General features: G+C 50.0%; 1 protein-coding gene across 7 annotated transcripts in view; it reads right to left on the minus strand.

The window, feature by feature from the left end:
- OTOF (otoferlin) overlaps positions 1-27,818 on the minus strand; it is a 362,878-nt gene that overhangs the window by 138,815 nt on the left and 196,245 nt on the right. For all 7 annotated transcript variants that reach the window (XM_066594464.1, XM_066594452.1, XM_066594448.1 and 4 more), the window contains one exon: positions 27,084-27,301. In XM_066594464.1, coding sequence (XP_066450561.1) covers positions 27,084-27,301 — 218 coding nt within the window. The remainder of the gene's footprint in view (positions 1-27,083; positions 27,302-27,818) is intronic.

Below are 27,818 nucleotides of genomic sequence, written 5' to 3' on the forward strand. Positions count from 1 at the left end.
AGCCGCCAACCCACCAAACTAAGTGGGAGAAGGACCTTGGTAAGAGAGGAGACCAAGAGCCGAGCGGCCTCCATAATACTTACATGGAAGAACAACCAGGACTCTTCCTAGAGCCGCCTACCCCCAAACTAAGGGGGAGAAGGGCCTTGTAAGAGAGGAGACCAAGAGCCGAGCGGCCTCCATAATACTTACATGGAAGAACAACCAGGACTCTTCCTAGAGCCGCCTACCCCCAAACTAAGGGGGAGAAGGGTCTTGTAAGAGAGGAGACCAAGAGCCCAGCAGCACCAATAATACTTACATGGAAGAACAACCAGGACTCTTCCTAGAGCTGCCGATCCCCAAACTAAGGGGGAGAAGGGCCTTGGTAAGAGAGGTGACCAAGAGCCCAGCGGCATCCATAATACTTACATGGAAGAACAACCAGGACTCTTCCTAAAGCCGTTAACCCCCCAAACTAAGGGTGAGAAGGGCCTTGTAAGAGAGGAGACCAAGAGCCCAGCAGCCCCCATAATACTTACATGGAAGAACAATCAGGACTCTTCCTAGAGCCGCCGACCCACCAAACTAGGGGGAGAAGGGTCTTGTAAGAGAGGAGACCAAGAGCCCAGCAGCTCCCATAATACTTACATGGAAGAACAACAACCAGGATTCTTCCTAGAGCTGCCGATCCCCAAACTAAGGGGGAGAAGGACCTTGGTAAGAGAGGAGACCAAGAACCCAGCGGCCCCCATAATACTTACATGGAAGAACAACCAGGACTCTTCCTAGAGCTGCAAACCCCCAAACTAAGTGGGAGAAGGGCCTTGTAAGAGAGGAGACCAAGAGCCCAGCAGCACCAATAATACTTACATGGAAGAACAACCAGGACTCTTCCTAGAGCCGTTAACCCCCCAAACTAAGGGGGAGAAGGACCTTGGTAAGAGAGGAGACCAAGAGCCCCGCAGCCCCCATAATACTTACATGGAAGAACAACCAGGATTCTTCCTAGAGCTGCAAACCCCCAAACTAAGTGGGAGAAGGGCCTTGTAAGAGAGGAGACCAAGAGCCCAGCAGCACCAATAATACTTACATGGAAGAACAACCAGGACTCTTCCTAGAGCCGTTAACCCCCCAAACTAAGGGGGAGAAGGGCCTTGGTAAGAGAGGAGACCAAGAACCCAGCGGCCCCCATAATACTTACATGGAAGAACAACCAGGACTCTTCCTAGAGCTGCCTACCCCCAAACTAAGGGGGAGAAGGGTCTTGTAAGAGAGGAGACCAAGAGCCCAGCAGCACCAATAATACTTACATGGAAGAACAACCAGGACTCTTCCTAGAGCCGTTAACCCCCCAAACTAAGGGGGAGAAGGGCCTTGGTAAGAGAGGAGACCAAGAGCCCAGCGGCCTCCATAATACTTACATGGAAGAACAACCAGGACTCTTCCTAAAGCCGTTAACCCCCCAAACTAAGGGTGAGAAGGGCCTTGTAAAAGAGGAGACCAAGAGCCCAGCAGCCCCCATAATACTTACATGGAAGAACAATCAGGACTCTTCCTAGAGCCGCCGACCCACCAAACTAGGGGGAGAAGGGTCTTGTAAGAGAGGAGACCAAGAGCCCAGCAGCTCCCATAATACTTACATGGAGGAACAATCAGGACTCTTCCTAGAGCTGCAAACCCCCAAACTAAGTGGGAGAAGGGTCTTGTAAGAGAGGAGACCAAGAGCCCAGCGGCCCCCATAATACTTACATGGAAGAACAACTAGGACTCTTCCTAGAGCCGTTAACCCCCCAAACTAAGAGGGAGAAGGGTCTTGTAAGAGAGGTGAGCAAGAACCCAGCGGCCCCCATAATACTTACATGGAAGAACAACAATCAGGACTCTTCCTAGAGCCGCCAATCCCCAAACTAAGGGGAAGAAGGACCTTGGTAAGAGAGGTGACCAAGAGCCCAGCAGCCCCCATAATACTTACATGGAAGAACAACCAGGACTCTTCCTAGAGCCGCCGACCCACCAAACTAAAGGGGTGAAGGGCCTCGGTAAGAGAGGAGACCAAGAGCCCCGCAGCCCCCATAATACTTACATGGAAGAACAACCAGGACTCTTCCTAGAGCCGTTAACCCCCCAAACTAAGGGGGAGAAGGGTCTTGTAAGAGAGGTGACCAAGAGCCTAACGGTCCCTCTTTATACAGATATACGGCTCAGTAAATCGTTCAGTCATTCACGATTACTGTACCAGTGAATGGGAACGACTGAATGATCGGTATTTAAACTGAATGAATAGCGACCGGGCCAAAGGTGATCTTCATGCTTGCATGACATGAATAATAAGAGAACGAATTATAGTTCATTGCTCATTCGTTGGCTGCGTTTACATGGAACCATTATAGCTCAAAATCAAAAACCCGTCGGTCCCGTCCTTAACCCCAGCCAGGAGTCTCAGGCCGTTGGGCATTCGGATGCCAGCCTGGGGGTGTTAATGGACCTCCTGAGAGAACCCCCTCTGCGTCCGACGAGGGAGAGGTCCTGGGGGATCTGCTGGGCACCGCGCAGGCGGGCGGATCCATCGAGGACGCAGATTTATACCTGCAGCTCTCTGGGGACCGGCGGTCCCCGCTGCAGGAAGGCCTGCTCCCCTTCATATCCACCTTCACTGGGAACCAGGGAGGGCCCAGGTGACCGTTCAGGCTCTGTCCCCGCACCGCTACACCGCTACTGAACCCGTGCACACCAGCCCTACCCACATCCAACCTGACAGAGCGAGAGAGGATCTGCATGGAAGAATGGCAGAAGATTCCCAAACCCAGGGGTGCAAACTTTGTGGCATCATCCCTAGGAAGTCTGGAGGCTGGCATCACTGCCAGGGGGGCTTCACTAAGTGCTGAGTACCCGGGGGGGGGGGGGGGGGGGGGGGTGAAGACATAGGTCACTGCTAAAGTTACAAGGATTGCTCCGGTTCTGATGTCACTTTGTCATTATGGGGTCCTGAGTGCAGAATGAGGGGGACACAATATCATCATATGTAAGACAGTGAGAAGAGTCTGTGAGGACTTACCAGATCCACTCAGTACTTTATATAGAGGACACCATGGATATATATAGGAGCTGAGGACTGTATATAGATGGCACTATGGATATATAGGAGCTCAGGACTGTATATAGATGACAATATGGATATATAGGAGCTCAGTACTTTATATAGAGGACACCATGGATATATATAGGAGCTTAGAACTGTATATAGAGGACACCATGGATATATATAGGAGCTCAGGACTGTATATAGATGACACTATGGATATATAGGAGCTCAGTACTTTATATAGAGGACACCATGGATATATATAGGAGCTCAGGACTGTATATAGATGGCACTATGGATATATAGGAGCTCAGTACTGTATATAGATGACACTATGGATATATAGGAGCTCAGTACTTTATATAGAGGACACCATGGATATATATAGGAGCTTAGAACTGTATATAGAGGACACCATGGATATATATAGGAGCTCAGGACTGTATATAGATGGCACTATGGATATATAGGAGCTCAGTACTGTATATAGATGACAATATGGATATATAGGTCAGTACAGTATATAGATGTAGCAGAGAGGACACGGCACACATCACTTGCCTGGTGACCATCTTATAGCCATCGTTCATCTTGTTCTTCATGTCAGACATCTTGCTGAAGTTGCAGGAGAGAAGCAGACAGGTCATCACCCTCATCAGTGGTCGCCCTTGCCCCCCCCCCCCCCCCCCCGCCCCTTGGCTTATGACCCAGCTCCTGACATCCTCTGTGCTGCTGGGACCCTCTAATATGCATCTTCCTGTCGCCCCCGCCTTGTCTTTAGCCCCCCATGGCTGGTTATGTGAAGTGACAACTGGGCACCTACCCAGGACCCCATTACCTAAGGGGGCTCCTCCAAGACGGGACCCCGAGTATAAATAACCCTGTCAGTTTTGAAATAGCAAGCAAAATCAAAACTGTCCAGCAGAGGTCGCTACTGTGCTTGTTGCCCCCTCCTCATATTATGACCCCCCACGTATGTCTGTGTTGTGTCAGTATACACTGCAGATAATAACACCAGTGAAGGGAGATATTTACCCCACGAGCCTCCTACTCTCCTCCTGGCGATCGTCGTCATGGCTGAAATGATGCAAATAAAAACCATAAATGATATTGCGACTCTGCGGATGATTGGGGTTGTATCAGCGACTGTAAGGAACGTGTGTATTCTGATCTAGAAGGTGGAGGAATGTTGATCCTTCTTAATGGAGCAGAGCTGCAGTGTAAAGCATGGTGGAACAAAAGAGCAGCAGCCCAAGTCTCTGATGGACGTCACACTGTAGCAGACTCCGATGGAGTCACTGGCCATAGCGCTGCGCTGATGTAGCAGAGCTGGGAAGCTGCTGGCACATGTAGGGGATGCTTGGCGAGTGTTCGTAGCGTACGCGGCGCCGGCGATCATAAAGTCCTACGAAAGTCACGCAACCAAAAAATGGTGTGACCTGGTGTCACCTGACTGATCCAGAGCTGCCAAGTGGCAGCCGGGGCCCGGGTAAGCTGCTGCCGCATGTGGCTTCCATTGCAGTGTATGATGGTAAAGCTGAGTGCAACTTGTGACATGCGACCACCAACCTACGGCTAGGGGGCGACGTAGAGAATGACTGTCGGTGGGGTCATGTGCCATGTCACCCTATCCCCTGTGGGTGGCGCTGTCTACATATCGCACATCTTGTTACAGGTTGTATTCATTTCAAGCAAAATACTATAAAAAAAACTACAAACTGCGACATTCAGAGAAAATAAAACGGAAATCAGTGCAAACCAGAGCGATGATCCTCAGGCACGCCTGCAGATCTGGTGGCCCCTGGCTGCCGTCACTGGCCCCTTATCTACTGCTTCATTGAAGCACTTGTTCCCTCTGTTATAACTGGTCAGCGACTAAGGATGGATAGAACAAGGGGCCATCCTCAGAGGCACAGCTACAGTTTACAGAGTGTAATTCCTCTCCTGCCCTATAGGTGGCACTGAGAGCAGAATAAACATCCTGATCAGTGGATCTGGAGGGGTTTGGCACCAGGGTCCATGAGCCTTCAGCAACACCCCCAATGATTGTAGGTACCGCCATGCTTATGCTTTGGCATAGTAGGGGTTAAATATCAGGGATGACAGTTTTCTATGGAGCGGGATGGCGGTGGTGTATTAGAGTCACAGTGTCGGTATGACACCATGCGGGTCCTCCGAGGACTCCTGACGGTGTCCTTAAAGAGGTTTTCTCATTACTTGGCTCAGAAGCACCCCACCCCTCCTGGTTGCTGCTGACCGGGTCATGTGACTGCTGCAGCCAATCACGTGCTGCAGAAGGTCACTACTGTGGTTAGTGATTGGCGGCAGCAGTCACATGACCTGGTCAGCAGGAACCAGGAGGGGTGGGGTGCTTGTGAGCCAATTTTTAGGTCATGAGAAAACCTCTTTAAGAGGTTGTAGGATACATATAGTTCATGGAGGAGGATCGGGGGCAGCCTGGGATCAGCTAGTGCATGGAGCTGCAAAATGAGGACGGCGCCTTTAAGGGGATATAGAGGAGGATCGGGGGCAGCCTGGGATCAGCTAGTGCATGGAGCTGCAAAATGAGGACGGCCCCTTTAAGGGGATATAGAGGAGGATTGGGGGCAGCCCTATACCAGAAAGTCACCTGCAATCAGCTAGTGCATGGGGCTGCAAAATGAGGACGGCCCCTTTAAGCGGAAGCAAAAATATATTCCCTAGCCGGGCTCATTGGCCAGATTGGTTGTCACCCATATCTCTATCTGGTAGGATTGGTTGTCAGCCATGTCATATTCCGGCAGGATTGGTTGTCACCCATATCTCTATCCGGTAGGATTGGTTGTCAGCCATGTCATATTCCGGCAGGATTGGTTGTCAGCCATGTCATATTCTGGTAGGATTGGTTGTCACCCATATCTCTATCTGGTAGGATTGGTTGTCAGCCATGTCATATTCCGGCAGGATTGGTTGTCACCCATATCTCTATCCGGTAGGATTGGTTGTCAGCCATGTCATATTCCGGCAGGATTGGTTGTCAGCCTCGCTCTTTCACTCTTTACAGACCATTGCAGAATGTCCCGGTTGCCATGACAGCAAGTAGATACTTTCTATCCAAAATGTTGCGCTGTTGTATCAAGATTCCAAGTTATCCCCCGTGCAGAGGATATCCATACTGAATGGTGGGGGTCTCAGGACTGGATCTATGTGCCTGGGGGGTCCCTTCTCTATTCCCCGCAGTGACGTCACGAAGGGAGCGCCGGCGGAGCATGCATGATCAGCGCTCCATTCATTTCAATGGGGTTGGCGGAAATGTCTGAGCGGGGCCACTCGGGTATCGTGGCAGTCCCACGGACCGTGAATGCAGCCCCAGTAAGCTTGCATGAGCAGCGCTCCATTCAGTCTCCTCTGACGGGTTCAGGAGAGGCGAGACCCCTGTTCTGGAGATGAGCAGGAGTCTCAGCGGTGAGACCCCCACCAATCAGCAAGTTATCCCCTTTATCGCTCATAAATAATTCCTCAGCGCTCAGTGTGGGGTCCTCTTCCTGAGCGGGGGCGTCCTTCCCTGGGCGCTCGCTCCTCCAGCTTAATGAAGACTTTTGTCTCTTGCCTCCTGACACCCCTGATTGCAGCTCCCGGCGGTACCTGTCTCTGTAATTCAGCAGCACTGCGTTTGAAGCTTGTCAGGACAGCGGCACGGTGGCGATGTGAGTGACGGGTCTGCGCCGGCTCCGCAAACGAGCGGGGACTAATTGGAGTAATTATGTTGTACAAGGTTTTCCTGAAGCAAAGACATTTCTATGACAAGGAAAGTTCTACAACTTTATCAGTCACCAGGCATTAAGATAGGGACCTTAAAGGGTCCCTCCGGCCTCCATGAAGCCCCGCCCATCACTGGGCGTTGTCACTCCCTCCTTGTGCTTCACACGTCTCTTGCTTTTCGTTTCTAGAAGTAGCTTCTTCCTGTCAGCCATGCTACTACTTTCTCAGTTCCCTGGTCACTCCCAATGTCCTTCTCCATCTGTTAGTTCTTCCTGGCAATCAATCCCAGTGGAACTACTCTGTCACTGAGCAGAGACATGCCTGACTGAATAGCTGCCGGTAGAGTCTGATACGTTAGCTGAGCGGCTGTCTGCCCATGCCGCACGCCTCCCATCTGCCCCGGGTTCAGCGGGACAGTCCTGATGATTTGGTTCTGTCCAGACGTTCCAGGAGACAGGAAGATTGTCCTCATTGCAAATGTATAACTGTAAGGTCAGGGGTTACAGGATGGCAAAGGATGCCGCAGGTCCCACTATGGCTCAGTGTATGGCATGGCCTGACTGCGCTCCTCGTCTCCTGCTCTCAGTACAAACAGCGGGTAGCAGGAGACAGGGGAGGAGCCAAGCTATGCCATACACCGAGCCACAAAGTGACCACTAGCAGTGTAAAGAAGTATGTCCTCTACTGGCCAGAGTATCAAGGGGCAAGGGAATCTGTGGACTGCAGGTGGCACAGAATGGCACAATTACTTGAGGGGCATACAGAAAGGCATTATCACTTTGAGAGGGCACAGAGTGGCACTATAACACGGAGAGTCATTATTATTTTGAGGGGGTTAGCATGGTACTATTGCATAGAGAGCCATTAATACCTTAAGTGGGCACAAAGGGGCATTATTATTAATTTGAGGGAGTACAAAATGGCGCTATAGCTCAAAAGGGGTATTATTACTGTGAGGGGCACAGAGGGCACTACAGTACAGAGGGGGATTAACACTTTGTGGGGCACAAAGTGGAACTATTATTTTGAGTGGCATAGAGGGTCCACAAAATGGCACTGTAGCACATAAAGGGGCATTATTGATTTGAGAGAGCACTGTATTGAGAGCAGAGGGGTATTACGGTATTGCTTTGAGGGGGCACAGAGGTGCATTATTAATTTCAGAGGGCACACAATGGCACTGTAGCACAAACAAGCATTATTACTCTGAGGGGCACACCTGTTATTATTTTGAGGGACCACAGAGGGGAAGGGGGCAGCTGCTGGTGACATAAATATGCTGGGGATTTGCTATTTAGGCAGGTACTAATGCTGACATAGAGCAGCAGGGGAGACCGTGCAGCTCCCAGGACAAGGGGGCTCACATCATACATGGTGGGGGCGACTATGCAGCAGATCCCAGAATTAGATGTGCCTGGGAAGTCAGGAAGGTTGCTCAGGGTGACAGTGACCGGAAAGGGGTGGGTACAGATGGGCACAGCTGCCTCTACAGACCAGCAGATAACTACACCTTTGGCTCCATCTAGTGGGCAGTGAGGAGAAGTGCAACTAGCAGAATGGCAGCATACATGGACACACACATGCCTCCACCTGTGATAGTGAGATCTGGATGACAACCAATGTGGACACAGCAGCTACATGCTCCCCAGCACTGGAATCCCAAATCACAGGGCACTTTAGCCCCTGCCAACCAGGAACAGCCCCAGAATGGCATGAGATGCAACTGGCGTAACCAATTTAGCATAAACCACACCTACGTCAGCTTCACAGGACAGCGCCACAAAGTTGGGATTGTTGGCAACTATGGTCCTAGGAGGCTGCAACAACTCTCCTGAAGGGTAAATCTATTGGTCCTGGTGCTATACGACTAATAGGGGGACAACTGGCCGCCATATTGACGATGAGCTTCAGATTGGGGATGAGGGATCGGCACGACACGGGACAGAAGCGAAGGAGCCGTCGGCGTCTACTGAGAAGGTCTGGGAGACAAAAGTCGTATGAAGATCAGCAGCACACAGGAGAACAGCACGACACGGCACACTATGTGGGTCCCCGAAATATGGCTCACCACGTGGGTCACCGCAACGCGGCACACTATGTGGGTCCCCGAAATATGGCTCACCACGTGGGTCACCGCAACGCAGCACACTATGTGGGTCCCCGAAATATGGCTCACCACGTGGGTCACCGCAACACAGCACACTATGTGGGTCACCGAAATATGGCTCACCACGTGGGTCACCGCAACGCGGCACACTATGTGGGTCACCGAAATAGGGCTTACCACATGGGTCACCGCAACGCGGCACACTATGTGGGTCACAGCGACAGAGCACACTATGTGGGTCACCGAAATATGGCTCACCACATGGGTCACCGCAACGCGGCACACTATGTGGATCACAGTGACAGAGCACACTATGGGGGTCCCCGAAATATGGCTCACCACGTTGGTCACCGCAACGCAGCACACTATGTGGGTCACCGAAATATGGCTCACCACGTGGGTCACCGCAACGCGGCACACTATGTGGGTCACAGCGACAGAGCACACTATGTGGGTCCCCGAAATATGGGTCACCACGTGGGTCACCGCACTATAGCACACCATGCAGGTCACAGAAACCCTGCTACCTGGACAGCAAGGAGCACTGGCTGTTATTATCCCCCTCTCCCCCATCGTCTTCACTGTTATAATCCTGACCATCATCTTCATCCCTGAGGACAAGAACACAACATGAGACCGTATCACATATGATAGGATTAGATACATTAGCGTATGTATTACACATTGTAGGATTAGATACATCAGCTCAATAGACAGTATCCCACATGATAGACTTAGATGCTTCAGCCTCCATAAGACCATGTCACGCATGATAGAGTTAGATACACAGCATCACACAGGATAGGATTAGATACATTGCTCAGCGGAGAGTATCACACAGGATAGGCTTAGATACAGCAGCTCTGTAGACAGTATCACACAGGATAGGCTTAGATACAGCAGCTCTGTAGACAGTATTACAGAAGTTGGAGTAATAACTTAGCTCAGGGGATACTCCAGGGGTATCTCAGCCTGATTATTATGCGATGCTCGGAGGAGGAACACAGTGAGAAACACTTCGGTGATGTATCCGAGCTCTTCTGAAGTGTTTTATCATTACACAGTTTATAGGACCTCGCCCGTCCGCAACCAATCATGATACACATACCATTTCACAGCGAGTCACAGGTTACACGCCGAGCACACGCATGTATCTGCGCTGGAGGGTCTTTATACACCATGAACTAACCATCCGCGAGGAAGAGGTTCAGTGCATGAAGGATGGCGCCAGAACCTCGGAACGGGGTGGAGAATACGAGGAGGTTTGTACAGAGAAGCCATTATTATACGCTGTATCTGTGACCGGCACACTAAGGCTGGTATCACACACATAATAGGCTTAGATACATTCACTCACACTATTACACATAAGGGACTTCTTTACAACAGTATCACACAAGGCAGGCTTAGATGCGGCAGCTGATGGCATCTCATATAATGGGCTTAGATACAGCAGATAGCATCACATATGATAGACTTAGCCAGACTATTACATATAACAGGTTTAGACAGGCTTAGATACACCTACTGTTAGCAACCCACATAATGGGCTTATATACAGCAGCATAGCAGACCGTATTACACATGATAGGCTTAGATACAGCAGGTCTGCAGACAGTAACACACTTGAAAAGATTGAATACACGGCTCAGCAGACAGTATCACACATGGTAGGATTAGATACACAGCTCAGCAGACAGTATCACACAGGATGGGATTAGATACACAGCTTAGCAGACAGTATCACACAGGATAGGATTAGATACACGGCTCAGCAGACGGTATCACACATGGTAGGATTAGATACACAGCTCAGCAGACAGTATCACACAGGATACGATTAGATACACGGCTCAGCAGATGGTATCACACAGGATAGGATTAGATACACGGCTCAGCAGACGGTATCACACAGGATAGGATTAGATACACGGCTCAGCAGACGGTATCACACATGGTAGGATTAGATACACGGCTCAGCAGACAGTATCACACAGGATAGGATTAGATACACGGCTCAGCAGACAGTATCACACAGGATAGGATTAGATACACGGCTCAGCAGACGGTATCACACATGGTAGGATTAGATACACGGCTCAGCAGACGGTATCACACATGGTAGGATTAGATACACGGCTCAGCAGACCGTATCACACAGGATAGGATTAGATACACGGCTCAGCAGACAGTATCACACAGGATAGGATTAGATACACGGCTCAGCAAATGGTATCACACATAATAAACTTAGATACATTGGCTCAGTAGGCAGTAGCACACCTGGGTTTAGATACACGGCTCAGCAGACACTAACACACATGATTTGACTAGATACAGTCACTCAGCAAACAGTATCACACATAAGATTAGATACAGCAGTTTAGCAGACAGTATCACACAGGATAGGATTAGATACACGGCTCAGCAGACAATATCACGCAGGAGAGGATTAGATACACGGCTCAGCAGACAGTATCACACAGGATAGGACTAGATACACAGCTCAGCAGACAGTATCACACAGGATAGGATTAGATACACAGCTCAGCAGACAGTATCACACAGGATAGGATTAGATACACAACAGCCCAGCGGTATAACAGGACATGATACAGACGTAGCGCCATGTAAGGTTTTCCCGGTAATTTACCAGGTATTTTGTGGTGGACGGAGGAGAACTCGTCACAGAGAGTTACCAGTCATGTTAGACTTTGCTGCATCAGTAGGGTGTGATATATAATGTGCTGCAGGCAGCGCGGCTCCGCAGTCCCTCGGCTCCGGGATCTTGGCTCGCGGACCTCCATGCCGGCATTACAAGGTGCACTTAGGTGTAATTAGCCGCGAGCGGTGGACTTTCTGGGCCTCGTCCCGCGGCCAAACGGCATCTTAGCACTCCTTACAGTCTATTAGAGCAAGTGCTTTACTGCTCAGGCACCGGTGGCTGCCAGGAGGAGGCGCAGAGGGAGGCGAGAGGTACCAGCGCCTCTCACACTGCTTCTCTAGATCTAATTACCTGCTGCCCTCATCCACTTATACTGAGAGATGAGATTACAGATCACATTAGATGCACTCATTAAAGGGCCCCAAACCCAATTAGCAACCGAGTCACTTTAGGATCCACACTGTGTTACTCTGCTCGCAGCCTGCAGTGTAAAGAATGGAGGGTTTCACTGGTTTAGATGAAGTCCTGACAGTCAAAAGAAATTTTTTTTCTGTTCTGCATCCAGAAGTAAAAATCGCAACATTGTTTCTTCTCATGATTACTGCAACAACTTTATTTATAAACAAACATTAAACTGTTTTAACCCCTTAGTGACCACCAACACACCTTCTTACTGATGTCACTATACGCTATAAACGTGCATCTTTATAAGGCGGTGGCTCAGCCGACTGACAGCCGGGCTCCAGCTCTAACACATTATATGTCCCCCAGAGTGCAGCCAGTAACATCCCCAACACATTATATGTCCCCCAGAGTGCAGCCAGTAACATCCCCAACACATTATATGTCCCCCAGAGTGCGGCCAATAACATCCCCAACACATTATATGTCCCCCGGAGTGCAGCCAGTAACATCTCCAACACATTATATGTCCCCCAGAGTGCAGCCAGTAACAACTCCAACACATTATATGTCCCCCAGAGTGTGGCCAGTAACATCCCCAACACATTATATGTCCCCAAGAGTGCAGCCAGTAACATCCCCAACACATTATATGTCCCCCCGATGTGCAGCCAGTAACATCCCCAACACATTATATGTCCCCCAGAGAGCGGCCAATAACATCTCCAACACATTATATGTCCCCCAGAGTGCAGCCAGTAACATCTCCAACACATTATATGTCCCCCAGAGTGCAGCCAGTAACAACTCCAACACATTATATGTCCCCCAGAGTGCGGCCAGTAACATCTCCAACACATTATATGTCCCCCAGAGTACAGCCAGTAACATCTCCAACACATTATATGTCCTCCAGAGTGCAGCCAGTAACATCTCCAACACATTATATGTCCCCCAGAGTACAGCCAGTAACATCTCCAACACATTATATGTCCCCCAGAGTGCAGCCAGTAACATCTCCAACCCATTATATGTCCCCCAGAGTGCACCCAGTAACATCTCCAACACATTATATGTCCCCCAGAGTGCGGCCAGTAACATCTCCAACACATTATATGTCCCCCAGAGTGCAGCCAGTAACATCTCCAACACATTATATGTCCCCCAGAGTGCAGCCAGTAACATCCCCAACACATTATATGTCCCCCAGAGTGCGGCCAGTAACATCTCCAACACATTATACGTTTTGCATACTGCAGCCAGTAACATCTCCAACACATTATATGTCCCCCAGAGTGTGGCCAGTAACATCTCCAACACATTATATGTCCCCCAGAGTGCAGCCAGTAACATCTTAACACATTATATGTCCCCCAGAGTGCGGCCAGTAACATCTACGACACATTATATGTCCCCCAGAGTGCAGCCAGTAACATCTTAACACATTATATGTCCCCCAGAGTGCGGCCAGTAACATCTCCAACAAATTATATGTCCCCCAGAGTGCAGGCAGTAACATCTCCAGCACATTATATGTCCCCCAGAGTGCAGCCAGTAACATCTCCAACACATTATATGTCCCCCAGAGTGCAGCCAGTAACAACTCCAACACATTATTAGTCCTCCAGAGTGCGGCCAGTAACATCTCCAACACATTATATGTCCCCCAGAGTGCGGCCAGTAACATCTCCAACACATTATATGTCCCCTAGAGTGTGGCCAGTAACATCTCCAAAACATTATATGTCCCCCAGAGTGTGGCCAGTAACATCTCCAACACATTATATGTCCCCCAGAGTGCAGCCAGTAACATCTCCAACACATTATATGTCCTCCAGAGTGCAGCCAGTAACATCTCCAACACATTATATGTCCCCCAGAGTACAGCCAGTAACATCTCCAACACATTATATGTCCCCCAGAGTACAGCCAGTAACATCTCCAACACATTATATGTCCCCCAGAGTGCAGCCAGTAACATCTCCAACACATTATACGTTTTGCATACTGCAGCCAGTAACATATCCAACACATTATATGTCCCCCAGAGTGTGGCCAGTAACATCTCCAACACATTATACGTTTTGCATACTGCAGCCAGTAACATCTCCAACACATTATATGTCCCCCAGAGTGTGGCCAGTAACATCTCCAACACATTATATGTCCCCCAGAGTGCAGCCAGTAACATCTTAACACATTATATGTCCCCCAGAGTGCGGCCAGTAACATCTACGACACATTATATGTCCCCCAGAGTGCAGCCAGTAACATCTTAACACATTATATGTCCCCCAGAGTGCGGCCAGTAACATCTCCAACACATTATATGTCCCCCAGAGTGCAGGCAGTAACATCTCCAGCACATTATATGTCCCCCAGAGTACAGCCAGTAACATCTCCAACACATTATATGTCCCCCAGAGTGCAGCCAGTAACATCTCCAACACATTATACGTTTTGCATACTGCAGCCAGTAACATATCCAACACATTATATGTCCCCCAGAGTGTGGCCAGTAACATCTCCAACACATTATATGTCCCCCAGAGTGCAGCCAGTAACATCTTAACACATTATATGTCCCCCAGAGTGCGGCCAGTAACATCTACGACACATTATATGTCCCCCAGAGTGCAGCCAGTAACATCTTAACACATTATATGTCCCCCAGAGTGCGGCCAGTAACATCTCCAACACATTATATGTCCCCCAGAGTGCAGGCAGTAAAATCTCCAGCACATTATATGTCCCCCAGAGTGCAGCCAGTAACATCTCCAACACATTATATGTCCCCCAGAGTGCAGCCAGTAACAACTCCAACACATTATATGTCCTCCAGAGTGCAGCCAGTAACATTTCCAACACATTATATGTCCCCCAGAGTGCGGCCAGTAACATCTCCAACACATTATATGTCCCCTAGAGTGTGGCCAGTAACATCTCCAAAACATTATATGTCCCCCAGAGTGTGGCCAGTAACATCTCCAACACATTATATGTCCCCCAGAGTGCAGCCAGTAACATATACAACACATTATATGTCCCCCAGAGTGCAGCTAGTAACATCTCCAACACATTATATGTCCCCCAGAGTGCGGCCAGTAACATCTCCAACACATTATATGTCCCCCAGAGTGCGGCCAGTAACATCTCCAACACATTATATGTCCCCTAGAGTGTGGCCAGTAACATCTCCAAAACATTATATGTCCCCCAGAGTGTGGCCAGTAACATCTCCAACACATTATATGTCCCCCAGAGTGCAGCCAGTAACATCTCCAACACATTATATGTCCCCCAGAGTGCGGCCAGTAACATCTCCAACACATTATATGTCCCCTAGAGTGCGGCCAGTAACATCTCCAACACATTATATGTCCCCCAGAGTGCAGCCAGTAACATCTACGACACATTATATGTCCCCCAGAGTGCAGCCAGTAACATCTCCAACACATTATATGTGCCCCAGAGTGCAGCCAGTAACATCTCCAACACATTATATGTCCCCCAGAGTGCGGCCAGTAACATCTCCAACACATTATATGTCCCCTAGAGTGTGGCCAGTAACATCTCCAAAACATTATATGTCCCCCAGAGTGTGGCCAGTAACATCTCCAACACATTATATGTCCCCCAGAGTGCAGCCAGTAACATCTCCAACACATTATATGTCCCCCAGAGTGCGGCCAGTAACATCTCCAACACATTATATGTCCCCTAGAGTGCGGCCAGTAACATCTCCAACACATTATATGTCCCCCAGAGTGTGGCCAGTAACATCTCCAACACATTATATGTCCCCCAGAGTGCAGCCAGTAACATCTCCAACACATTATATGTGCCCCAGAGTGCAGCCAGTAACATCTCCAACACATTATATGTGCCCCAGAGTGCAGCCAGTAACATCTCCAACACATTATATGTCCCCCAGAGTGTGGCCAGTAACATCTCCAACACATTATTTGTCCCCCAGAGTGCGGCCAGTAACATCTCCAACACATTATATGTCCCCCAGAGTGTGGCTAGTAACATCTCCAACACATTATATGTCCCCCAGAGTGCAGCCAGTAACATCTCCAACACATTATATGTCCGCCAGAGTACAGCCAGTAACATCCCCAACACATTATATGTCCCCCAGAGTGCAGCCAGTAACATCTCCAACACATTATATGTCCCCCAGAGTACAGCCAGTAACATCTCCAACACATTATATGTCCCCCAGAGTGCAGCCAGTAACATCTCCAACACATTATACGTTTTGCATACTGCAGCCAGTAACATCTCCAACACATTATATGTCCCCCAGAGTGTGGCCAGTAACATCTCCAACACATTATATGTCCCCCAGAGTGCAGCCAGTAACATCTTAACACATTATATGTCCCCCAGAGTGCGGCCAGTAACATCTACGACACATTATATGTCCCCCAGAGTGCAGCCAGTAACATCTTAACACATTATATGTCCCCCAGAGTGCGGCCAGTAACATCTCCAACACATTATATGTCCCCCAGAGTGCAGGCAGTAACATCTCCAGCACATTATATGTCCCCCAGAGTGCAGCCAGTAACATCTCCAACACATTATATGTCCCCTAGAGTGTGGCCAGTAACATCTCCAAAACATTATATGTCCCCCAGAGTGTGGCCAGTAACATCTCCAACACATTATATGTCCCCCAGAGTGCAGCCAGTAACATCTCCAACACATTATATGTCCCCCAGAGTACAGCCAGTAACATCTCCAACACATTATATGTCCCCCAGAGTGTGGCCAGTAACATCTCCAACACATTATATGTCCCCCAGAGTGCAGCCAGTAACATCCCCAACACATTATATGTCCCCGAGAGTGCAGCCAGTAACATCTCCAACACATTATATGTCCCCCAGAGTACTGCCTGTAACATCCCCAACACATTATATGTCCCCCAGAGTGCAGCCAGTAACATCTCCAACACATTATATGTCCCCCAGAGTACAGCCAGTAACATCCCCAACACATTATATGTCCCCCAGAGTGCAGCCAGTAACATCTCCAACACATTATATGTCCTCCAGAGTGCAGCCAGTAACATCTCCAACACATTATATGTCCCCCAGAGTGCAGCCAGTAACATACCCAACACATTATATGTCCCCCAGAGTGCGGCCAGTAACATCTCCAACACATTATACGTTCCGCATACTGCAGCCAGTAACATCTCCAACACATTATATGTCCCCCAGAGTGTGGCCAGTAACATCTCCAACACATTATATGTCCCCCAGAGTGCAGCCAGTAACATACCCAACACATTATATGTCCCCCAGAGTGCGACCAGTAACATCTCCCACACATTATATGTCCCCCAGAGTGCAGCCAGTAACATCCCCAACACATTATATGTCCCCCAGAGTGCAGCCAGTAACATCTCCAACACATTATATGTCCCCCAGAGTGCGGCCAGTAACATCTCCAACACATTATATGTCCCCCAGAGTGCGGCCAGTAACATCTCCAACACATTATATGTCCCCCATGGTGCGGCCAGTAACATCTCCAACACATTATATGTCCCCCAGAGTGCGGCCAGTAACATCTCCAACACATTATATGTCCTCCAGAGTGCAGCCAGTAACATCTCCAACACATTATATGTCCCCCAGTGTGCAGCCAGTAACATACCCAACACATTATATGTCCCCCAGAGTGCGGCCAGTAACATCTCCAACACATTATATGTCCCCCAGAGTGTGGCCAGTAACATCTCCAACACATTATATGTCCCCCAGAGTGCAGCCAGTAACATACCCAACACATTATATGTCCCCCAGAGTGCGACCAGTAACATCCCCAACACATTATATGTCCTCCAGAGTGCAGCCAGTAACATCTCCAACACATTATATGTCCCCCAGAGTGCGGCCAGTAACATCTCCAACACATTATATGTCCCCCAGAGTGCGGCCAGTAACATCTCCAACACATTATATGTCCCCCATGGTGCGGCCAGTAACATCTCCAACACATTATATGTCCCCCAGAGTGCGGCCAGTAACATCTCCAACACATTATATGTCCTCCAGAGTGCAGCCAGTAACATCTCCAACACATTATATGTCCCCCAGAGTGCAGCCAGTAACATACCCAACACATTATATGTCCCCCAGAGTGCGGCCAGTAACATCTCCAACACATTATACGTTCCGCATACTGCAGCCAGTAACATCTCCAACACATTATATGTCCCCCAGAGTGTGGCCAGTAACATCTCCAACACATTATATGTCCCCCAGAGTGCAGCCAGTAACATACCCAACACATTATTTGTCCCCCAAAGTGCGACCAGTAACATCTCCCACACATTATATGTCCCCCAGAGTGCAGCCAGTAACATCCCCAACACATTATATATCCCCCAGAGTGCAGCCAGTAACATCTCCAACACATTATATGTCCCCTAGAGTGCGGCCAGTAACATCTCCAACACATTATATGTCCCCCAGAGTGCGGCCAGTAACATCTCCAACACATTATATGTCCCCCATGGTGCGGCCAGTAACATCTCCAACACATTATATGTCCCCCAGAGTGCAGCCAGTAACATCTCCAGCACATTATATGTCCTCCAGAGTGCGGCCAGTAACATCTCCAACACATTATATGTCCCCCAGAGTGCAGCCAGTAACATCTCCAACACATTATATGTCCCCCAGAGTGCAGCCAGTAACATCTCCAACACATTATATGTCCCCCAGAGTGCAGCCAGTAACATCTGTAGCCGCTAATAGAGATTTGCTGCCTCTAAGGGGTATGGATGTGCTCTCATTCACTGACGGCAAGCAGAGATCTTGAAAATAGCAAGGAATGGTAAAATAAAGCCTATTCTGCAGCGCAGAAGTGTTTATTTACACAGAGACTACTTATCCATGTGTAATCAGCCTGATCCTTCCTGTAAGTTGCCTACTCGGGACCACCACACACCTCTCCCAGGACCCTGAATGGCAGCTCCCGCCCCCACCACCATACCCCTGTGTGATTAGCCTGATCCTTTCTGTGACTCGCCCACTCGGGATCACCACCCAGCTCTCCCAGGACCCTGAATGGCAGCCCCCCCCCCCCCATCATATCCCCGTGTAATCGACCTGATCCTTCCTGTGAGTCGCCCACTTGGGACCACCACCCAGCTCTCCCCGGACCCTGAATGGCAGCCCCCCACCCCCACACCACTTCACCATCATATCCCTGTGTAATCGGCCTGATCCTGCCCGTGACAACCAACCAGTTTTCCCAAGACCCTGAATAGCACCCCCCCTCAACGCCCCATCATATCCCTGTGCAATTGGCCTGTTCATTACTGTGAGTCGCCCACTTGGGACCACCACCCATCTCTTCCAGGACCCTGAATGGCAGTTCCCCCACACAATCATATCCCTGTGTAATCGGCCTGATCCTTCCTGTGACTCGCCCACTCGGGACAACCAGCCAGCTCTCCCAGGACCCTGAATACCCCCCCCCCCCCCCACCATCAAATACCTGTGTAATCGGCCTGATCCTTCCTGTAAGTCGCCCACTCGGGACCACCACCCAGCTCTCCCAGGACCCTGAATACCCCCCCCCCCCCATCATATCCCTGTGTAATCGGTCTGATCCCTCCTGTAAGTAGTCTACTCGGGACCACCACCCAGCTCTTCCAGGACCCTCAATGGCAGCCCCACCACCATCATACCCCTGTGTAATCGGCCTGATCCTTTCTGTGACTCGCCCACTCGGGACCACCACCCAGCTCTTCCAGGACCCTGAATGGCAGCTACTCCCCACCATCAAATACCTGTGTAATCGTCCTGATCCTTCCTGTAAGTCGCCCACTCGGGACCACCACCCAGCTCTCCCAGGACCCTAAATAACCCCCCCGCATCATATCCCTGTGTAATCGGCCTGATCCCTCCTGTAAGTCGCCTACTCTGGACCACCACCCAGCTCTCCCAGGACCCTGAAAGGCAGCTCCCCCCCCACCATCAAATACCTGTGAAATCGGCCTGATCCTTCCTGTAAGTCGCCCACTCGAGACCACCACCCAGCTCTTCCAGGACCCTGAATGGCAGTCCTACCTGCCGTCATCATATCCCTGTGTAATCAGCCTGATCCTTCCTGTAACTCGCCCACTTGGGACCACCACCCAGCTTTCCAAGGACCCTGAATGGTACCCCCCCCCATTATATCCCTGTGCAATCGGCCTGATCCTTCCTGTAAGTCACCCACTTGGGACCACCACCCAGCTCTCCCAGGACCCTGAATGGCAGCCCCCCCCCCCCCCCTTCATATCCCTGTGTAAACCGCCTGATTCTTCCTGTGACTCGCCCATTTGGGACCACCACCCAGATCTCCGAGGACACTGAATGGCAACCCCCCATCATATTCCTGTGTAATCGGCCTGATCCTTCCTGTGAGTTGCCCATTTGGGACCACCACCTGGCTCTCCCCGGCCCCCGAATGGCAGCCCTCCCCCTTTCACCATCTTATCCCTGTGTAATCGGCCTGATCATTCCTGTGACTCGCCCATTTGGGACCACCACCCAGCTCTCCCAGGACCCTGAATGGCAGCTCCCTGTGTGATCGGCCTGATCTTTCCTGTGTCTCGTACATTTGCCCGTGGCGCTGTTGGACGGTACGTGGGTTCGCGAGGCATTGATCTGAACGCGCCTGCAGCCAGCAGTCATGCATCAATGCCAGGCGGCAGTGCCAGCCCATCGATCTGCAGCCATCAGACGGAGATGTCGCTCCTCATCACTCGCAGATCAAACATGTTTTTACACGGAAGGTTCAGGCTGTAAATCATCTCTGCCGCGGCGAGGGGGGCCACAAATGTGGGGGCAGCTACAGCCCGCGGGCAGCTCTATCACAGTCCCTGCACACCCCAATACAGCCCTGTAAGGAGACTGCAGTGCCCCACAGGAGCCATATGGCAGCACATCGTGGCTATACATGTCGGGCCCCTTGAGGGAGGGCCACTTGGCCTCCGGCTGCTTCCCCCCTCAGCACTGGTCATACAGACAGGAGGATGAGGGGTGTGTAGTGTCTTCCTCCACCAGAAGGGGGCCCAGTTTTAATATTTGCTAATGGCTAATGGTCACAGTCCCTATTGCGGGACCCCGTGTGACGTGGCAGCCATAACAGTGCCCACAGCGGGTCAGCCAGCAGCTCACAGAGCCAGTATGGCCATGTAGTGACACCCACGCCCCCCTACTCTGCCTCTGTGTCAGTCTTCACAGCATTTGCACATTCTGCTTGTGAATTAGGAGGCTCAGGATGAACAGTATTACACATCTCACCATGATGAAGCATGGAATTATGGGAGAGCAAAGAGGGAATGAATGGTGCCTTATGCCATAACCACTCTGATGCAACTACTCTGCCCCATCCACTCTGATGCAACTACTCTGCCCCATCCACTCTGATGCAACTACTCTGCCCCATCCACTCTGATGCAACTACTCTGCCCCATCCTCTCTGATACAACTACTCTGCCCCATCCACACTGATGCAACTACTCTGCCTCATCCACTCTGATGCAACTACTCTGCCCCATCCACTCTGATGCAACTACTCTGCCCCATCCACTCTGATGCAACTACTCTGCCCCATGCACTCTGATGCAACTACTCTGCCCCATGCACTCTGATGCAACTACTCTGCCCCATCCTCTCTGATGCAACTACTCTGCCCCATCCACTCTGATGCAACTACTCTGCCCCATCCACTCTGATGCAACTACTCTGCCCCATCCACTCTGATGCAACTACTCTGCCCCATGCACTCTGATGCAACTACTCTGCCCCATCCTCTCTGATGCAACTACTCTGCCCCATCCTCTCTGATGCAACTACTCTGCCCCATCCTCTCTGATGCAACTACTCTGCCCCATGCACTCTGCACTCTGATGCAACTACTCTGCCCCATCCACTCTGATGCAACTACTCTGCCCCATGCACTCTGATGCAACTACTCTGCCCCATGCACTCTGATGCAACTACTCTGCCCCATGCACTCTGCACTCTGATGCAACTACTCTGCCCCATCCACTCTGATGCAACTACTCTGCCCCATCCACTCTGATGCAACTACTCTGCCCCATCCACTCTGATGCAACTACTCTGCCCCATGCACTCTGCACTCTGATGCAACTACTCTGCCCCATCCACTCTGATGCAACTACTCTGCCCCATGCACTCTGCACTCTGATGCAACTACTCTGCCCCATCCACTCTGATGCAACTACTCTGCCCCATGCACTCTGCACTCTGATGCAACTACTCTGCCCCATCCACTCTGATGCAACTACTCTGCCCCATCCACTCTGATGCAACTACTCTGCCCCATCCACTCTGATGCAACTACTCTGCCCCATCCACTCTGATGCAACTACTCTGCCCCATCCACTCTGATGCAACTACTATGCCCCATCCACTCTGATACAACTACTCTGCCCCATGCACTCTGATACAACTACTCTGCCCCATGCACTCTGATACAACTACTCTGCCCCATGCACTCTGGTGCAACTACTCTGCCCCATCCTCTCTGATGCAACTACTCTGCCCCATCCACTCTGATGCAACTACTCTGCCCCATCCACTCTGATGCAACTACTCTGCCCCATCCACTCTGATGCAACTACTCTGCCCCATGCACTCTGGACTCTGATGCAACTACTCTGCCCCATCCACTCTGATGCAACTACTCTGCCCCATCCACTCTGATGCAACTACTCTGCCCCATCCACTCTGATCCAACTACTCTGCCCCATCCACTCTGATGCAACTACTCTGCCCCATCCACTCTGATACAACTACTCTGCCCCATGTACTCTGAGGCAACTACTCTGCCCCCATGTACTCTGAGGCAACTACTCTGCCCCATGCACTCTGATGCAACTACTCTGCCCCATCCACTCTGATGCAACTACTCTCCCCCATCCACTCTGATGCAACTACTCTCCCCCATCCACTCTGATGCAACTACTCTGCCCTATCTACTCTGATGCAACTACTCTGCCCCATCCACTCTGATGCAACTACTCTGCCCCATCCACTCTGATGCAACTACTCTGCCCCATCCACTCTGATACAACTACTCTGCCCCATCCACTCTGATCCAACTACTCTGCCCCATCCACTCTGATGCAACTACTCTGCCCCATCCACTCTGATACAACTACTCTGCCCCATCCACTCTGATGCAACTACTCTGCCCCCATGTACTCTGATGCAACTACTCTGCCCCATCCACTCTGATGCAACTACTCTCCCCCATCCACTCTGATGCAACTACTCTGCCCTATCTACTCTGATGCAACTACTCTGCCCCGTCCACCCTGGCTTATGCACTCTGAGTGGATGTGGCAGGGTGCATGGGGCAGAATGGATGGGGCATAGTAGTTGCATCAGAGTGGATGGGACAGAGTGGTTGCATTAAAATAGATGGGGGAGGATGGTTGCATCAGAGTGGATGCATATTAGAGTTGATGGGGCATGGTGAATATGGCAGGGTGGATGGGGCAAGTAATTGCTTCAGAGTGGATGGGGCAGATTGGTTGTGGCAGAGTAGATGGGGAAATTACTCTGCCACATTCACCATGCCCTATCGACTCACATGCATCAACTCTGTCACAACCACTGTGATGCAACTACTCTGCCCCATCCACCCTGCCGCAACCATCCTGCCCCATCCACTCTGATGCAACCACTCTGCCCCATCCACTTTGCATCAGAGTGGATGGGGCAGAGTGGTTGGATCAAAGTGGATGGGGCAGAATGGTTGCATCGGAGTGGATGTGGCAGAGTGGTTGCATCAACCATTCTGCCCCATCCACTCTGATCCAACCACTCTGCCCCATCCACCCTGCCTTATGCACTCTCCCCCATCCACTTTGACGCAACTACTCTGCCCCATCCACCCTGCCACATTTACTCTGATGCAACTGCTCTGTCTCATCAACCCTGCCGCATCCACTCTGATGAAACTAATCTGCCCTAACCGCCCTGCCCCCTACAAACTGCCGCAACCACCCTGCCCCTTGCATTCTGCCCATCCATTATGCCGCCACCACCCTGCCCCATCCACTCCACAGCAACCAAGAGAATGTTCCCCCTTTACCGCCATCTCATCTAGGCTGTTGGTTATGCCTTCGCTCCTCGGCACCTGCGTTATCAATCATTCATACCTAGATTCTGTTTATATCGCTACGTAATCAGCCCGGCAGCGAACATGAACATGAACAGATCTTCGCCCCCCTTTTGATTGATTGAGAGGACAACAAAACCAAAGCCTGGAGTGCTTGTAGTCACTGATGTCTCAAGGGGGAAAGTCCCCTCCTTCAAGCCCACAAAGGTGGCAGATTATTTTAACATCTTGCCACCCCTCTTATAAATTATAACACTAGTAATGAGATAAATGTATAGCCCTTAATGGAATACCCCATTGTATTTTCCAGCACTCCCTCTTGTGGTCGGACATTCCAAAACTGGACAGCTCTTACCGTAAAGAACCCTTTCCTTTATAGATCATGGAACCCTCTATCCTTCCCATGTACATGATCTCATCCAGCCCAAGTCTTAACCGCATATTTAAGAAGCAGAAATACAGTTAGTACGATGCTGGTGGGGCATCTGCCCCGGGTGCTACATACCAGCGGAGCACCAACAAACCATTTTGCCCAAATGAGGGTATTTACCTACAGGGCAAGGACTGCAAACTGAATCTTTCCTCCAGGTGAAGACAAGCCTGGCTACAAAGAATTAACAGAAACTGAAGCACAGGCATTTCTCTCTCTCTCTCTTTCTAAGCACCCTGAAAATCGCATTTGCTTTTGCAGCTTCCACCTGGCATTGAGGTGGATAAACTATATGCTGCATTACTCCTTGATTTTTCTGCGTGGTTTCCATTTCTAGAAACCGCAGTAGAAATCCGTAGAGTCCGAGTTGTGGATTTCTGCTACGGCTATGCGGGGGCAGGGCAGCGGATCTGCACGCGGGTTCATTGGATAAATCTGCATGCCGAAAAGGGCTTATTCAAATGGGCACACGCGAATAGCGAGAACCTCGAGTGCATCTCGCATCGGACGGCACACAGACACGCGTCCGTGTGCTCGCAAGTCTATACGGAGCTGCAGTCTATACGGTGCAGCGTTTCACACGTGGATGTAAAAACCACGCATGGAAAAACCGAAGTCACTTCTTGGCGTGGATTCCGTGCTGGGAATTCCGTACATGGATTTTCCCACTGACAAGGGTTAAATCCGCAGCGGACCGGCGCTATAGAGAGGGGCCAATTCTCCATAGGAACCTGTGGCTCTCCACAGTCTTAGAGACAGAACCTGCAGGGACGCCTCGGTGTGAACGTCCCGAAGCCCGCTGTGATAGTGACACAGTGACAAGTCTTTGAGGGCCGCTTCGTCTCCTGCGTTTGATGGACGCGCTCCGTTTGATTTATGCTCGCTGTCCGTCGCTGGCGATTATCATTCGCAGGAAGCTTTCTTGTAAGAACACGGTCTCGGCTGGGCTGTCACATAAAACGAAGCGCGAGGGACCGGCGGACGGAGGAATGAAAGTCCCTCTTGAAATGTTAATCGTGGGCAGAGATGGAATACATCAAGACGACAGCCGTCCGGCCGCCATTAATAAAAGATGAAAGGCTGGAAACGAGGCGACTTCTATAAATCCTTCTCTTGTCGTGTACCCGGTTCTATCTTGTACTCCATTCACTTCCAGAGCTGCGTGCAACATTCTGCTGGTTGCTCATAGCCAAACAGTCCTTAACCCCTCACTGACGCAGCCTATTTTGGTCCTAGGGACGGAATTTTGGGGGCATTTTCATTCTCACTTTTCAAAAGCCTGAACTTTTTTTTATTTTTCCGTTGACATCACTGACACCGAGATCATGTGACCGCTACAGCCAAACACTGGTCACTGCAGCCGGTGATTAGTTTAAATGGTCACATGACCTAGTGCTGTGATGTCATCGATCCAAATCCAGAAGTGAAGACGAAAGGGGGCGGAATGGGAATGGCGGGGAAGGGGAATATGTCTTCTTTTGTAAGCCAGTTTTTGAAAAACTAGATCTCTTCCGATAACTTCTTTAAACTGTGAAACGTTGGAGGTCAAACCTGCTATTTCGGATCAGCTCATAGGAAACAGACCCCGGTGATAAGTGATCGGCTCCCAATGGGGTCGTCTTCTGCTGAAGCTCTGGGGCACGTTCTTGAGTCAGAGTCTCAGGCCTACCGGAGGATCCTCCGCTACTCTGGTGGGCCAGTCTGACCCCGACGCCGTGTGTATCTGCTCAGTCTACCCACCCGTACTAGTTATCGACGTCCAAGTATGAGACCTCATCAATGGGTAGGAAAAGAACAACCGCAATATATCTCCTCCACCCTCTAGTTTCGGGATAGAATTTTGCCCCAAGACCAGAGGGTTGCTTTAAAGGCCAAGTCCAGCTACATAACCAATTTTTTGTCCCAATGCATCTAAAATGAGCAACTAAGTATAACTCTTAATTAACAGGTTCCTTTTATTTTAGGTCTACAGCTCCTATGCAAACCTATGTGTTTCCGTGGTAACAGACTACAAACAAACACTGTGTAGTCTGATCCCGCACTCATACTTCCATCTATTTCCTACTTATTGCTTACCTATCAGATTTACTTTACCATGAAGTAGAGGACTGATAGTAGTGAATTTGATTTCAGGATTCGACTACACAAGGTTTGTTTGTAGTCTGTTACCATGGTGACACATACATTTGTTTAGAAACTGTAGACACAAAATAACAGGATTTTTTTAAATCAAGACCTACTGCAAAAATCGCTTTACTTTTGGTTGGAGAGGTGGACTTAGCCTTCACCAACAATGGGGAGATGCAGTATTGGCAAAGCACTTATAGGGGCACCTTCAAACGTTGGACCATAAGGCTTAGAAGAGATAAAGGGAAAAGAAGAAGAAGACAACCAGCAAGAACAAGGATGGAGACAATCACGGGGATCATGACCTGGATAAATCCTGATGAACTCCATGGATACAATCCCTCTGATCAGTGCGGTGGATGACATGGTACATTACCTTCTGAAGGCCCTCTCTCCCGAGTGCAGGCTATGGTGAGATCTTCCAGGAGACACAGCCGAGTTATGACTCTGCCCAGAAAGCAAGCTGTCCGTCTCCAGATGGAAGTTGCTGTCCAGGTCACCTCTCAAATGGGAATTGTCCAAAAACTCCCCGTCGTTCCAAGCGCCCACCGACCCGTCCATGGTCTGGTACCTGATCTCGATACTGACGCTGGTCTGAAACACATGAAGAAAGTCAGATCAGTGGAACGTCGTCTTATGAGAAGAGCAGTTAAAGGAATTCTCTGGACTCAGAGCTCCAAAAATGTGTTAAAATTTTGAAAGAAAATACTTAGATTTTCAGGTCGGATAATCTGCAGGAGATGAATGATATCTGACAGGTGACCACAGAGGTAGCGGTAAAATCCGATCAGTAAAGAGGGTTGTTATTATGGGATTGTTCCTAGAATAACTGCTCAGATTTTAGGTTTTCCTTGGTCGTTAGTGGAAAAATCTTCATATGTATCGTTAAAGGCAGTTGTCTGTTGTTTCGTATATTTAAGGACTCTATAGTGATGGGGTCTGTTCCACTGCATAGCCAATGTGGTGCCGATATTCAAAAAGGGGTCAAAAAGCAAATCTGGAAACTACAGACCAGTAAGTCTGACTTCTATTATGGGTAAAATGTTTTCCAAGACCCCATTTAGACACAACGATTATTACTCAAAATTTGCTCAAAAGCTGTCTTTTGAGC

The sequence above is a fragment of the Eleutherodactylus coqui genome, chromosome 1 (assembly GCF_035609145.1).
Source record: "Eleutherodactylus coqui strain aEleCoq1 chromosome 1, aEleCoq1.hap1, whole genome shotgun sequence".
In the NCBI taxonomy this organism is placed as follows: domain Eukaryota; kingdom Metazoa; phylum Chordata; class Amphibia; order Anura; family Eleutherodactylidae; genus Eleutherodactylus; species Eleutherodactylus coqui.